Here is a 16,274-nt window from a genome sequence, read left to right as displayed (position 1 = left end):
ACATATGGGATTAATTCCAATAGAAACCGGCCCGACCCCCAAACTCCACTTTTTGAAGGCACATACCTATGTTGTAGTAAAAATAACATCTTAATTTTATGATGGTACATGCACACAATTAATACTTAAGAGAAATAGAGAAATACAGTCGCCAAGTTAATGTCCATTCAAATAATGGACTCAACTCCCTCCCCCTCTCACACTACACTGCCGGCTCTTCCCTCTCAGAGAAATTTTTGGGGGAAAACCACTAAATTTTAATAAATAATACCTCAAACTAAAGTTAGGATAATACAATTGACATTGCTGGATTCCTTGTAAGACCAGGAATATTTTGAATATAAATGTCATATATTTTGCACAAAAGATAACATAGTTACCTAGAGAAAAATTTTTATCTAAAATTTGTATGTTTAATGCAAAATATATGATGTTTATATTCAAAATGATCACCAAATTATAAGAATTCCAGCAATGTAAATTATATTCTGACCGGGTAATTTGTATGAATTTTATGAGCTAAAACAAATGTCTTCAGTTAATAAAAAAAAAAATAATCTTCACAACACTATCTGTCAATCAAAGTACCCCACCTTGCCTCCCCCCCTCTTCCAACCGCGCGGTCAGTCCCAACCCTCCCCCCCCCACCCCCCACCAATCCTCCCTTCCAGGGTTTTTAACGTTTAGTATTAAATAATACCTCAGATTAAAGTTAGGATAATATAATTGACATTGCTGGATTCCTTGTAAGACCAGGAATATTTTGAATATAAATGTCATATATTTTGCACAAAAGATAACATAGTTAATTTGAGAAAAATTTTTATCTAAAATTTGTATGTCTAATGCAAAATATATGATGTTTATATTCAAAATGATCATCAAATTATAAGAATTCCAGCAATGTAAATTATATTCAGACCGGGTAATTTGTATGAATTTTATGAGCTAAAACAAATATCTTCAGTTAATAAAAAAAAATAATAATTCTTCACGGGGTAACAGATGGTCGGTCGGTCCCTCCCTCCCCCCCACCCCCCACCAACCGTCCCAAGGAGATGTGTGGGATAACCACTAAATTTTAATAAATAATACCTCAAACTAAAGTTAGGATAATATAATTGACATTGCTGGATTCCTTGTAAGACCAGGAATATTTTGAATATAAATGTCATATATTTTGCACAAAAGATAACATAGTTACTCTGAGAAAAATTTTTATCTAAAATTTGTATGTCTAATGCAAAATATATGATGTTTATATTCAAAATGATCACCAAATTATAAGAATTCCAGCAATGTAAATTATATTCTGGCTGGGTAATTTGTATGAATTTTATGAGCTAAAACAGGCAGTCAGGCAGGGTGGCGGGTGGGGCAAATCTAAAAATAGCGTCTCGAGCCGGACACTCACCGCGTATATGTGGAAAAAATCCGTGTTAAGTGAAAGTTCAGCTCTGGCGAGGCACCGCGTATATGATAAAACGCGTTAAGTGAAACCGCGTTAGGCGGGGTAATACTGTACCTTAAATTTGTAGTTTTGGCCATTTCTCATGATAAGCATATCAAGGAATGGAAGGGATCCATTTATTTCTCTTTCAATTTTGAATGTGATACTTGGGACAATATCATTAAGCTTGTCTAAAAATTCCACAATACTGTATATAATTTTTTTTTATAAAATCACACAGGGAAAAGGGAAACAATGGAGCACCTTAGTTTTTGTCTTTATTCAAGACATCTTCAGAGTCAACTGAATAACATGGACAGAGATTTTATCAAGATTTATCTTATCCACGTTTTCATTGTGGAACTACATGATATATATATATACAGTGGCCCCTCGGTTAACGAACTCAATCCGTTCCAGAAGGTCGTTCGTTAACCGAAACCATTGTTTCAATGGGTTTTTGGGTAATTGGTTCCAGCTCACCGAAAATTTCCTAAATTCAACAAAAATGGTAGAAAAGTTCACTTACTTTGAGGTGTGTATGTAGAAGGCTCCTGGATGATGATGATGATGATGATGGGATTTAGAATGGGGGTGGAGGAGAAGGAAGAAGAGAAGGCATTGGGGTGGAAGAGAAGTCACCCCATGGTGCCATTTCACCCATAAAATTTTAGCTCTGGTTTAATTCAAGATTATTTTCTTTAAATCAACGCTGCACTGCATTATATATTGTCAATATATAAAATATATTTCAAAATGACCAATAATTTGCTTGGAAACACAGAAAAAAAGCGTTTAGTTGAAGAGAGTCTCAAGCAAGATGTTACCTCCAGTGAAAACAGAGAGAGGCTGACGCCTGTTTGCTGTGTTAAGAGGCTGGATGCCGCGCATTAAACTAGTCACTTTACCTTCAATTTTGTTCAATAATTGTTAAAATGACTAAAAAATTGAATATTAAACTTTTAATATTATTGAATAGTATAAACTTCTTGATATTTACAAAAATAGTAAGGAATTTAAGCCCTAGAACCGATTAATGTATTGGCGGACTGATACTAAAGCTGGTTGCCCGGTCAGTGCAAGCGAAAACATGTTGAGGTAGGTTCGTAAGAAGTTCGTTAAGCGAATTTTTTTTCGTTAACCGAATTGAAGATCCTTATGGAAGGCAGTTCGTTAATCGAAATTACGTTAACCGAGGTGTTCATTAAACGAGGGGTCACTGTGTATATATATATATATATATATATATATATATATATATATATATATATATATATATATATATATATATATATATATATATATATATATATATATATATATATATATATATATATATATATATATATATATATATATATATATATATATATATATATATATATATATATATATATATATATATACTGTATATATATATATATATATATATATAATTTTTGGGGGGGGGGGGTAATGTATGAGAACACCACTACAAACGGAGGGAGTTGTTCAATTACGTTAATTTTTTCTAAATGTTCTTATCATTATAGTAAGTATTTTAAAAAGAGACAATAATAACTAGAAACTAATAGAACTTGACCTAACCTACCAAAGAATCCAACTTACCTTACCTAACTTCTTAGCCTGGGAGCCCCGCCCCCCTGGACCTCTGCCATATTAAACTGAAAGTACTTTTTATGATATCTGGTACCAATGAAAGCAACTTTGTTGAAGCGTCCTGGTGTAATTTTACATATTTTGTGGATGTGAGAGTATACTTGGACCGAGTGGATCAGTTGTAAATAAACTGAACACGCAGATTTTTTGGAGGAGTATTTACGGTAAGTAATTTTTTTTTCACACACAAAACTCAGCAAAAATTTTAGTGTCATATGATCAGTTTTTCACTGTGTTTCATCCCTCAATTTCCCTCATTCTTCATGCCCTGCTCACTACAGGTCATTTATGATTGTAGATAAATAATAAAAAAAAAAAATACACCCTTACTATAATGATAAGAACGTCTGTGGAAAACATGAATGAAATCGAACAACTCTTTTCTGGTGGCAGTGCTGTTCTCAGAAATTACCCTTCTTTGGTGCGAGTGTTAAGTTCAGACAAAAAAAAAACATGATTCTCATCTATGACACTATTGGTGCAGTTTACTTTTTTAAGCTAGTTATTTTCCTTTTAATGAATTTATGTGGATTTACTATCTCTACTAAAATTAGTACCAATTCAATCTCCACCCCTGAGGTATGCATTATCCGTGTTATACTTTATCTCTTATATGAACATTAAGGCACATTAAACATTTAGGGCATCTGCAGTCTGTTTATCATTCTCCAGGGCCACATTGTTTTTGTCCTTTAGAGAGCCAACAGTATTTTTGTTTTAATGTTGCTCAAGGTATATGCATAAAATATTTTAGCTTTCTCTTAACTCCTGCACTGCATATTAGATGCCACTTTTAATAATTTATTTGGCTAAAGTAAGATGATTTTATTCAGCAGAGACCTTCCTACAAGATGCTAATATTTTGGGTTAATTTCATCTATAAATGCCATGTACAGTAGTTGATCTAATATCCTGATAGACACATTTAAGTTTCTTTTGTATATTACATAGTCTGCATGATGTTTTGTGCTCTGGTATATCATCCACAGCTGGTATTTTCTTTTGATGGCTTTCCTAGTTTTCTAATCACTCATCCTGTTATTATTCCCTCTCTCCCTTGAGTTTGGGGTATATATTCCTCTACTGTTGTCCCAAGGATTTCTATAAATTCTTGTCACAAAGCTAGATTGGGGGCAGATCTGGAAAAGTAAGAGCCATTAAAGAAACTCACATAAAAAGACACAGCAAATGGAGATAGTGAAGGTTTACATTTATTGGTGATGACATAAGTACATTTGAGATACTGTATTGTACAGTACCTGTATTGTACTGTGCTTAACCTAACTGAGATTACTCTGTATCTCTTAAGATATGGCAGGTTAGTTAGATTTCCAACATTTTAAGAGACAGGTATTGTTAAAAGGTTCTGTATGGTACATTACATTTATAATTTGTTTGCATTTCAGCCATGGATATTACATCGGCATTCTCAACATATGGTTCATGTGTGGAACGAGAAACGGAAGTACGGGAAAATGTACAGTCAGCTGTGAGGGACCTAGAGAAAACTTCCTACACAATTAATACTATTCTTGAAAAGATGCACAACACACAAGGAATTCAGGTAGAGAAACATTGTTTTTTATTACTAATTTTACTAAATTGATGTAGAATGACAATGAATGAGTGTGAGTGTCCTTTGGACTTGATTCCAGCATACTTGTGCACTAGTGGGGAAGAGCTTGTCAGAGAGAAAAATTCAGATTCCATCCTGGATAATTCTTCTAATGACATAATATAAATATTTGTTATCAACCCTTATACATGACAAGTTTTTATAATTATTGAGCCTAATTGAAATACATACACAGAAATTTGAAATTCTAACCCAGTCTGACAGAGATTCAACTCATTTAGCCTTTTAGTTATCATTCCCTTTCCTATTAATCTTAGTCACAACACATCACACTTTATTCTACCTCCTTATTTCTTTATATGTACCTATGTTTCCTGAATCGGCTGGATTGTCCAATTAGCCAGGCCGTTCACATATGTTTATTATTTGGGTTTAAGTAACGAAACTCAACTGTAGTTCCTTGTTTTATTATAAAAGGATTGTATCTATAATTCCTGAGTGTAGATCGACCGTAAGTTCCACTATATATGAGTGAATGAGAAAGGGACGGCGTTTATGTAATATAAACGTTGGTCACGTCCAAACGATATAAGTTGCTGTGAGGGACTGACAGTTAAAGGCCTTGCAGTGCGGGCTTACATACAATGCTGACTATGGGTTTCTTCCCTCTTGGGAGAGTTGCCCTCTCATTTGTACAACTCATGTCTTACTCATAGACAGTGGAAAGTTACAGGGTGGTGAATCTGAATATAATATCAGATGTATTGACCCATTTATATAATATGTTCTGTTGATGAGACAGGGGCCCATTACATCCATAAGATGAACTTCGTCATCATTCACTTCCTTGATTCCTGATTGCTGGTTAAACCTACTGGGTATCTTGAATATGGATCACCTTGTCAGTTATATTATTCCTTAGAAGACTTAGTCAAGTGTATCTCCTCATAAGGGAGTTAGAAAACATTATTTGCAGCTACAGTACAGGTGTCCTTTGATATATGAAGGGGTTCCATTCCTGGAAATCCATTCATTTGCTAATTGAAAAAAAATTAGCATAAAGCCAGATCCTTGTTAGATGACATAAGGCAGAAGAGGGTGAAGGATCGAAGGATGAGACCTTTATGGCCGGCTGAGGCTGGTTTAAATGATTTAAGTGTCGTTATAACTTCCACAACATCAAGATGACTGGTGAAGCTGCTAGCTCAAATACGGTTGCTGCCGAGACATTCCCGCCTGAATTCAAGCAGATTAAATTATCTAGGAAGGAGGCTACTCATCGAAGCAAATCTTCAATGTGGATGAGATTGGTCTCTTTTGGAAGAGGATGCCTGAGAGGACCTATACCCCCAAGGAGGAGAAAAGAGTGCCAGGTTTTAAAGCGGCAAAAGACCGCTTGACGCTGCTGCTTGGTGCAAATGCTGCCGGTGACATACGACGGCCATGGTCATATAAAATATTTTTCACATTACATATTTTCGAGTCCCGACGTTAGTGATTGCGCTGTGTACTGACAAAATTTGTTTGTAATTCCTTTTAAAATGGCTAGCAAGCATAAAAGTGAGAGTTCTCGTTGTGCTGAGAAGAAAAAGAGACACCCGTTTTAGAATTTATATGTATTATTTTCTCCTTTTCGACTTAAGACCTGGTCGTCGGGACGGAACCCCGTCGTAAGTCGAGGAGAGACTGAATATGTAATGTATTTCATGAGGCAAAGGGAGGCTGGGGAATGTAACTCCCGTATTTTATCTATTTCCTGTGGGGAAAATTAATCCGCTTAACGTTGTTTCATATAACATCGCGTTTTCAGGAACGAAACCCCGACGTTAAGCGAGAACTTACTGTACCTATACACTATTATTTCTTTTCTTATCTTGTATCTTTATATTACTGTACAGTAGACAAGCACACAAGGACATTGAAATGACTTTTCCGCAAATTCTGTTCTTACGTAACACATAATAATGGCATCAGCACAAATTTGCGTGAGAGGTGACTGACGTCTTTTGGAATGGTAGAAACATTTGTAGACCACTTTTATTAATATTTATGGATATTTTTACATTGTTTTGTGGTTTTAACACTTCTGTACAGATATTTATGCATCATATTTGGACACACACAGACCTTCAGCATACTATAAAATAATGGATGATGCAGACAATGGACTCTTATATGTGAAAGAATTGATGTAAAGTATACTGAAAATGTCTCCCTATACAGTATTTGTTAGTGATGTATACTATGTGAAATGACGTACAGTATTTTGATACAACGTGTAGCGAGGAACCCCTGTATCGTGTATCAGATGAAAATCTACTCTCACTTCAAATGAAGTTTTCATGCCAAATTTATTGGAATTCCAGAATCTTCAGACAATATGTGAAGAGTGTCATACAGAACTGACAAAGGTTCCAGCCCTTTATGAAGCACTGCAGGAAAAAGTCCCTCCTGGGGAGTTCTACCGATATCACCACAATTTCCGAGGGACCACGCAGCGACTGGTAGCAGCCACATGCCTCATTACATACTTAGAGGAGAATCGGTAAGACAGATCTCTGGTAAGAACAGGACAAATGTTTACCTAACTTTATGTAAGTTGCATTTTTATTATTTTCCACCTTTATTAGTAGTCAGTAGATTTATAAATTTGATGGTACTGTACTGGGTACAGTAATAGCTCCGTTAGCTGTAATCCCTCAAACCCGGAAATCTCTGATACCCGGAATTGAAATTTGCTCGGAAAATCATTCCCAAAGCCAGAATTTTCCAAAAATTTACGGCTTAAGGAAAAAAATTTCCGGGGTTGGAAATCGAGAGAATTTTCTGAAAATGTTTTGAATAAAGACAAAAGTTAAAGTATTTTTTGGGGTGGGGGGTTGACCTGACTCGATGTCAGGTGGAAGTGGGGTGGGAGATTAGTGGTCTCATATTACTGGTCTTCTGATGGAATGTCAGAGGCCACCCTTTCTTGGGTGGAGGATTAGTGGGTCTCATGACCTGAAGATGTCTTGAATAAACACGAAAGTTAAAGTATTTTTAGGGAGATTGTCATAAGTAGAAATGAGCTAAGTTGTATCCCTTCAACATTACATTACACAACAGTTTTAAATATGGAGTGAGAAAGCAGAAAGGTATGTGTGATTGAAGAGATGGAGTGGAAAGAAGTGTAACATGCACCAGTGTTGCCAAGCGATAAACTCCTCAATAGCCGATCTTTTAATTTGCCTCCATGCAGTCACCCAAAAAGACCCTAACTGGATGCTTGTTGTCTTAATTTCTGTGTGTGTGTGTGTGTGTACCAAACATTCAAAGAAGTATTGTTGAGCTTGCCAAGCACATTGTAGAATTTGAAGAAGTTGATGAAGAGTTTGTTCAGGAGTCAAGTGGTGAGGTGACATGCCAAGACACTTACACAGCACACACATTAACAGCACTACTAAACCATTGTCTTATAACATTTTACATTATAATTTCTATTTTGAAATTAATTGATACATGATGCCTCGACTGGGCTACTTTTGCACTAGACAACTGATCAATGAATAAACCAGGGCATATGGAGACGCATTATACACTAGTGATGTCACCAAGCTTCGCAACTGCATAAATTATCACAACCTGTACTCAAATATACTAAGTTAATTACTAAAATTTTTATATCTAGTGCAAATGATGGGATGTTTATACTCAAATTAATGGCTATCCTGCAAAAATTTCAGCAATGCAAGTTATATTTTGCTAAATCAAGTCAGTGACATTTTATAAGCGAAAAACTTAAAACTCCCTGCCTTTTATAATTCTTGAGTACACGTTAATCTCCCCTCCTGGGTGTTGACACCCTACCTTCCCTCCTCCTGCCAGCCAGCGGGGGCAGTTAGCAGTGATAACGATTAATGGGATGAATTTTGTTTTAGGCTTGAAGTTTTCTCTTTTAAAATGTCACAGACCTGACTTAAGAGAATATAACTTGCATAGTTGGAATCCTTGCAAGGTAGCGATTAATTTGGGTAAAAAAATTCATAGTTTGCACAAGAGAATTTTTTTTTAGTCCTTTAGCTTAGTACATGGAGTTCAAAATGAGTACTGTATAGATATGTAAATACCCAGATATGTGAACACGCCTGACGGCAAGACTCTGTTACCATTCATTGTACCATTTATTCACATGTCTGTATTACTACATATTATTATAGCAGGTCTGATATCTATGCTTATGTCTAATGCCTATGTTCACTTACTATGTCCCGATGTACTATGTCTGTACCGCGCTAGTCAAGTAACTAGAGGACCTCATTTATTGTCCTAGTAATGTCTAGCAACTCTCCTTGCCTAGCTAGCTAACTTCCCTCAGATAGGCTTCGGCCTGGCTACGACACGGAGTCCTTTTTGCTTGTCCCTGTTTTTCTGTACCTGTCGGTTATCCTGCCAAGTCTTGTACTACTTATTGAATATATCTACTGCTCGTGCTATTGGAGTTTGAAGAACCTTGTCTAGGATATACATCCCACCACAAGTACGACAGTAATATGGCTTTTTCACAGGGAAAAGTCTGTATAACTAGCCCCAGTGGTCAGGATATTATGGTATCGAATGTTATGAAGTATTTCAAATAAAGAGTCCACAAAACATGTAGCTATGCTTTTTGAGTCCCCCATCTGAGGAGTCCGTTTTCTCGTTGCTTCAGGACGCCTGAGTCCTCCGTTTTCTCTCAATCTTAGAGTGCACCCAAGACTTCGTTATTCCTTAGTAATGACACATAATTTGAAATTGCAACTGGGGTTGTAATTGTTGAGGCAACTTAGATATGTCTGATTACAGCAAATGTGTTATTGTCAATTTGTAGGTGAAAGATTTTATCCTCAATAGATGTAGGTGAAGCAAGGGGGGTAACAATACACCTGGAGGCAACTGCGTGATAACGAAATTCTCAGCTTGAAAAATGCGCTATAACAGCAGGTGTGCAGATTTTGATGGAGGTGTGATAACGAAAATCGCGATAACCAAGTGCGCTGTAACCAAGGGATGACTTTACTTTTATTTGACTGCCCATATCATATAGATTTTTAGTTTTTTTAATAGGTTCATTTAACCAAACTTTTAGATAAACTATTCAGGATTATTTGGGTAAAAAAAAATGGTGTTTCTAATTATAAGTGATTTTATTGATTCTGGTATCAACATTTCTTATATTTTTTCATAAAAAATTGAGTCCCCCCCCATCATTATATCTTGTTGAAATATTTTGTTTAAGGATTTTTGTATTGGAACAATCTTGTAGATAATTTATTCAGGATCATCATGGTATCAAATTCATCTCTAACACATTAGAACAGATTCTGTGAATAAAAGTTTATGCACTTTTTTGCTGGCCGTAAAAATTTTCACTCTTGCCCACCATCTAAATATAATGGGAGAGTGTTTGTCCATGCAAGATGAGATGCTTAGTTTCGACTCTCTTAGAATCTAGGAAAACTTTCCCTAGCACCCAGAAACATTCTGGGGATGTGGGCCAGTGTCTGTCTGTGCAAGATTTGTAGTTTAAACTCTTGGAACTTTTTCCAATACCCAGAAAATTTTCAGGGGTGTGGGATTTTTCCGGGTTTGAGAAAGTTGTCTCGTTACCCCAAAATCTCTCATCCCCAGAAGAGCTCTGCACCAATTGTATATAATCTTGTTTTCTTTCAATGAAAAATTTGCTGCCCACAGTTTAGCTCCCCATGAAGAAGTGGCCAAGTCCCTGGGTCTGTGTACACAGCGAGAGAGAGGTTTTCACCTGGACCTGGAAGACTACCTCCAGGGTACACTTGGTATCAGCCACGAACTCTCAAGGCTTGCCATTAATTCAGTTAGTGCAGGTGAGAATTCTCTTCTGTATTTATTTATCACTTCACTAAGGTCATTGGAAGATCATTTCAATATGTATCTTATCATTGTGTCTGATGTATAACTTTTTTTCTTTCTGAGTTACCATCCACATCTTAAGCTTGGCCAAACCTGAAACAAAGCAAGTTTAAGCCTAATCTAAATGTAATGTAACTAAACCAAATGATAGCTTAATCTATTATCAACTTAAACTCAGTTTAACCAAAACTTGCCTAACCAAATCTTAATTTATCCACTACTGTAGTTAATATATACCCCTGTACTCAGCTTGCCCAAAACATGAATTAATTTATACCTGTCCCTAAACCTTTCCTAACATTACTATCTTGCACGCATTTCCATTCTTCATGCATTTATCTGCCTTTACAATATTACACTTCTCCTTGCCCACACAAACCTAACTCAATCCTTACTGCCTTCTCCTAGGTTCCCGCTTACCCACCTTCCTTAACCCTATGAGGACAGTGATGGCAACTTGTGCTCATTTCCCACTGGATGGGGGAATATTGAAAAATAAAAATTGAATCATAAAAAACAATTGCATCTTACCATAACCTCCTGATTTATAGTATCATCAAAGTCCAAATGTCAAGTTGAAAAAATAAAGAATCACTCCAATCCCATGTAGGAGGCTCATGAGTGGAGACATGGCTTATGGAAGCTACCCCAGTATTATCAGCATATTCCTCACCCCCATCACTCAGATTGTCCTTAGATTCAGTAGTCAAACCATGAGGAAAGTCACTATCTTCATATACTGTACAGTATATCACTGTCACTTTACATGGGAGGGTCATTCTTGTGTTCCAGAACTATATATAATGGCATAAATATCCTCCTGTGTGGGAATTACAAGTGAGAGTATGTGGTACATCTTGACATGGCCATGGTCCATCCATAACTAATGGGTAAGAGGCCTTCATCAGTAATGCAGGTTGGGAACTACATTCCAGCCAAATCCCACTCCTTCAGTAAACCCATGATAACTTGGAATATATGGGGCTCTTAACCATTCTGAGTTATCAAATTTTCAGAGTTATCAAGACTTCTTGGTCTCAGGAACAGAACCTATTTTCCCCCATAAGTTATTAATGTAATGTATCGATATACGATTGATCACCCTACAATGGTTTTCCATGACCCTAACCCCATCGTATAATGGTCAACACCTGTATACAGGTAGAGTATTCATAGTTTTTCATAACATATGCTTAGATGAAATGCAGGGATGCGCCGTTTAGCGATGGGGATGCATTCCTAAAAGACAGATTGCTAGGTGATTTGATCACTGAGCGAACAGAAACAAGAAATAATATCTTAAACAAGGCATGACGAGGAATAATATTCATGGAGATGGCACATAATTGTGTAGCGGTGTCGCCTGGCCAACTCGCCACCCAGTAGCACTGAGGCTGAGCTGTGAGATATGTTATTCTTCAACTCATAATTTTGGTTAGATATACGTAATTTTCTTCATTTTCTTGTACTCTGTTACATGCACACACGTTCGTTCAAAAGCATAAAGGGAATACAGTAAACAGTTCTTACCTGGTCCGCCAACAAGAGCGGAGGGGGAGGGAGGAGCAATCACTTTAGTACACAATATCACAATCGTACAGGATAATGAACAGTCTGTACAGTACTCAATAATACGCCAAAGTCACAACGATAACAGTGATGCACAGCAATAGGACCGATGCTCAGCAATATTAAAGCACAGATCATACTGTTCAAGGCAGGGTAAACAGGTCTGTAGTAATGGCCTGGGTTCGTAGATGGTTCGCCGGTAACATAATACTACAATATGTGATTTTATATAAAAAACCTAGATATGTATAAGGTACTCCTCTGGTTACCAAAAAATTAATTTCTAATTTTTGCTGGAAAGGCTAGATAATGATTTCTAAAATTATTTAAAAAATTCATGTGGGTTGATTCATAGGTAGTAACTTATATAGCAGCTCCATTTCCAAGTGGTTTAGTGTTGGCTTTGAAAATACCAGGGGCGGGTCCAGAAATATAAAAAGGGGGGGATTCACAGGGCCGGATTCAGGAGTGGGCAAAGTGGGCAGCTGCCCAGGGGCTTCCATAATCTGGGGGCCTCCATATACAGTATTACAATATTTTATTTATTTGTTTATTCATTTGGATAATTTTTATTTTCATTCTTTAAAATTCATGTTTATCTATTCCATCACGTAAAACTATGTTCATCACGAAGCGTGATAGAAATTAGGCTAGCTACTCCTTGAAATTCATGAATACAGTACAGGTTGACAATCCCTTATCCGAAATGCCTCTGGCATTTCGGATTTCGGAATTTTTCGGTTTTCAGATTTTTTTTTTTTTTTTTAATGTGTATTAGCCCACCCAGGCATAGATCACTGACCCACATCAGGGCCTGGGGGGCGAAAATATAATAAAAAGTATAATAATAATAATAATAATTCATAGGTCTAGGTCGTGTTTCTCACTTTTGATCTTTTTTTCATTCTTGTATTTCTTTATTATTATTATTTTATTATTACAGTATTATTGTTATTATTATTATTATTATTATTATTATTATTATTATTATTAATTTTATTATATTTTATTATTATTATTATTATTGTTATCATTATTTTATTTTGGTGTATTTTTATTAAAATTTTTATTTACTATGAATAATTATTATTATTATAATTATTATTATTATTACATTTTTGCCACCCAGGCCCCGATGTGGGTCAGTGATCTATGCCTGGGTGGGCTAATCCCTGTTTTAAAAAAAAAAAAAAAAAAAAAAAAATCGGTTTTCAGAGCTTTTCGGTTTTCGGAATTTCGGATAAAGGGTTGTCAACCCTGTACCTGGTTTTCCTATGACCGTGTATCAGGGCTGGTCGACTTGAAACCACATGAATGACTCCAGTCATGTCTCACTTTTGTGTGTGTGTGTGTGTGTTGGGAATTTGTACACTATCAATAAATATACAGTTAATTAAAAATTTCTCAATGTTATAATTTCCTCAATATAACTGCATATGGCTTCAAAATTCTCCAAAGAAGTGTTCAAATTTCAAAATTTTCCCGGGGGGCTTATAGCGCCCCCCGGAATTCCCATATGTTTAGACTCGCTTCACTCGCCACCCCACCCTCTTGGGTAGTAATAATGAGGGGAGCCTCCACAAAGAGGCTGCCCATGGGCCTCCACAGGTCTAAATCCGGCACTGGGGATTCAATAAATTTTGGGTACGGGAACATGGCGAGCGCAGCGCTTGGTGTTAGGAGATATTCTGATGTCAATAGTAATTACTTTTTACAATACAAAAATGCCTGAGTACAATACTGCATTAAAGAAAAAGTATTAGAATTTTCTGATGAAAAGGGGGTCTGATTTCAGGATGATCCGCCCTTGAATAGTATACTGTACTGGGCAATGTTGCCACAATCTCAGCATTTATTTTACACCACAGAATTTTGTTATTTCCATCTTATTTTAATATTAGACTCATGATTATATAATACTGGATAGGAATGTTAATAGAAAATGGAAATAATTTTTTTTTTACTTACATGTAGAAATTCTACATGGAATGTGATTAACAGAGGCCTCTGCTCCACAACAAACATGCCATGGTGAGCTTCAGATATCACTTACCTAAAATAGCTAACATTTACATAATTTTACACTTATTTTACTATTTATTGTATGCAAATATGTAGATATTATTAACTGAGCAAATTTTTAGGAGTTGGCACTTGACATGTGCTACCGGGTAAGGCGGTGATGGTGATAGAGGCAGACGGGGCTCCCTCTCTCCCTCCCTCCTGTGCCTTGCCTCTATGTTATGAATCCTCCCCTACATTTATGTTACCGCCCTTCATGTTCTCATCACGCCCACACCTGCCCATATACACCCACAATGCCTACCCATTAGAGATGCCCACTTGGAACACAGAATCCCCATTTTTTCGATTTCCATCGTGAATTTTTCCCAGTGAGATCGCTAAATCGAACAATTGCAGATCGTTAAATAACCACCGGTGTTAGAAATTTTAAATCACAAAACCGAATTATCGCGAAGTGAACGATCACTTAACGGTGCATCCCTATATTATGGAACTTAACTTATGTAGGCTCAGTGCAGTATACAATAAACCCTCGATAACTCGGCACATATGGGGCTTTGGCCTTGCCGAGTTATCCCAAATTCTGACTTATCGAGGCACTTCCTCCTCCTATAAAACACAACAATAAAAAATTATTGACCCATATATGTGTACATGTAATTACTAAATGTAAAAAGGTAACACTTACCAGTGCTGCAGGTGAAGAATGAAGCATCATAGTAGGTGACACAGAGGTATGGTAGGTGACACAGAGGTATGGTAGGTGACACAGGTATGGTAGGTGACACAGAGGCATGGTAGGTGATGCAGAGGTATGGTAGGTGACAGGTATGGTAGGTGACACAGAGGCATGGTAGGTGACACAGAGACATGGTAGGTGACACAGAGACATGGTAGGTGACAGAGAGGCATGGTAGGTGACAGAGAGGCATGGTAGGTGACAGAGAGGCATGGTAGGTGACACAGAGGCATGGTAGGTGACACAGAGGCATGGAAGATGACACAGAGGTATGGTAGGTGACACAGAGGCATGGAAGGTAACACAGAGGTATGGTAGGTGACATAGAGGCATGGTAGGTGACCCAGCGGTATGGTAGGTGACACAGAGGCATGGTAGGTGACACAGAGGTATGGTAGGTGACACAGAAGCATGGTAGGTGACACAGAAGCATGGTAGGTGACACAGAGGTATGGTAGGTGACACAGAGGTATGGTAGGTGACACAGAGGTATGGTAGGTGACACAGAGGTATGGTAGGTGACACAGAGGTATGGTAGGTGACACAGAGGTATGGTAGGTGACACAGAGGCATGGTAGGTGACACAGAGGTATGGTAGGTGAGACAGAGGCATGGTAGGTGACACAGAGGTATGGTAGGTGAGACAGAGGCATGGTAGGTGACACAGAGGCATAGTAGGTGACACAGAGGCATAGTAGGTGACACAGAGGAACGGTAGGTGACACAGAGGAATGGTAGGTGACACAGAGGTATGGTAGGTGACAGAGAGGTATGGTTAGTGACACAGAGGTATGGTAGGTGACACAGAGGTATGGTAGGTGACAGAGAGGTATGGTAGGTGACACAGAGGTATGGTAGGTGACACAGAGGTATGGTTGGTGACACAGAGGTATGGTTGGTGACACAGATGTATGGTAGGTGACACAGAGGTATGGTTGGTGACACAGAGGTATGGTTGGTGACACAGAGGTATGGTTAGTGACACAGAGGTATGGTAGGTGACACAGAAGTATGGTTGGTGACACAGAGGCATGGTAGGTGACACAGAGGCATGGTGGGTGACAGGTATGGTGGTGACACAGGTATGGTAGGTGACACAGAGGCATGGTAGGTGACACAGAAACATGGTAGGTGACACAGAGGTATGGTAGGGTGACACAGGGGCATGGTGGGTGACACAGAGGCATGGTGGGTGACACAGAGGTATGGTGGGTGACACAGAGAGCATGGTGGGTGACACAGAATTTATGGCAGGTGACACAGAGCATGGTAGGTGACACAGGAGGTTTGGTAGGTGATACAGGAAACATGGTAGGTGACACAGAGGTATGGTGGGTGACACAGAGGCATGG

At 37.6% G+C, this 16,274-nt stretch overlaps 1 protein-coding gene across 3 annotated transcripts in view; it reads left to right on the top strand.

Moving 5' to 3' along the window:
- Nucleotides 1-16,274, top strand: part of LOC121876784 (translin-like) — a 30,790-nt gene that overhangs the window by 6,048 nt on the left and 8,468 nt on the right. For all 3 annotated transcript variants that reach the window (XM_042382179.1, XM_042382187.1, XM_042382197.1), the window contains exons 2-4: nt 4,516-4,673; nt 7,052-7,230; nt 10,395-10,543. In XM_042382179.1, coding sequence (XP_042238113.1) covers nt 4,516-4,673; nt 7,052-7,230; nt 10,395-10,543 — 486 coding nt within the window. The remainder of the gene's footprint in view (nt 1-4,515; nt 4,674-7,051; nt 7,231-10,394; nt 10,544-16,274) is intronic.

Source organism: Homarus americanus, unplaced genomic scaffold (genome assembly GCF_018991925.1).
Source record: "Homarus americanus isolate GMGI-L3 unplaced genomic scaffold, GMGI_Hamer_2.0 scaffold33468, whole genome shotgun sequence".
Classification (NCBI taxonomy): Eukaryota; Metazoa; Arthropoda; class Malacostraca; order Decapoda; family Nephropidae; genus Homarus; species Homarus americanus.
The sequence above is the reverse complement of the archived record's forward strand: the minus strand, read 5'-3'. Positions and strand labels throughout refer to the sequence as shown.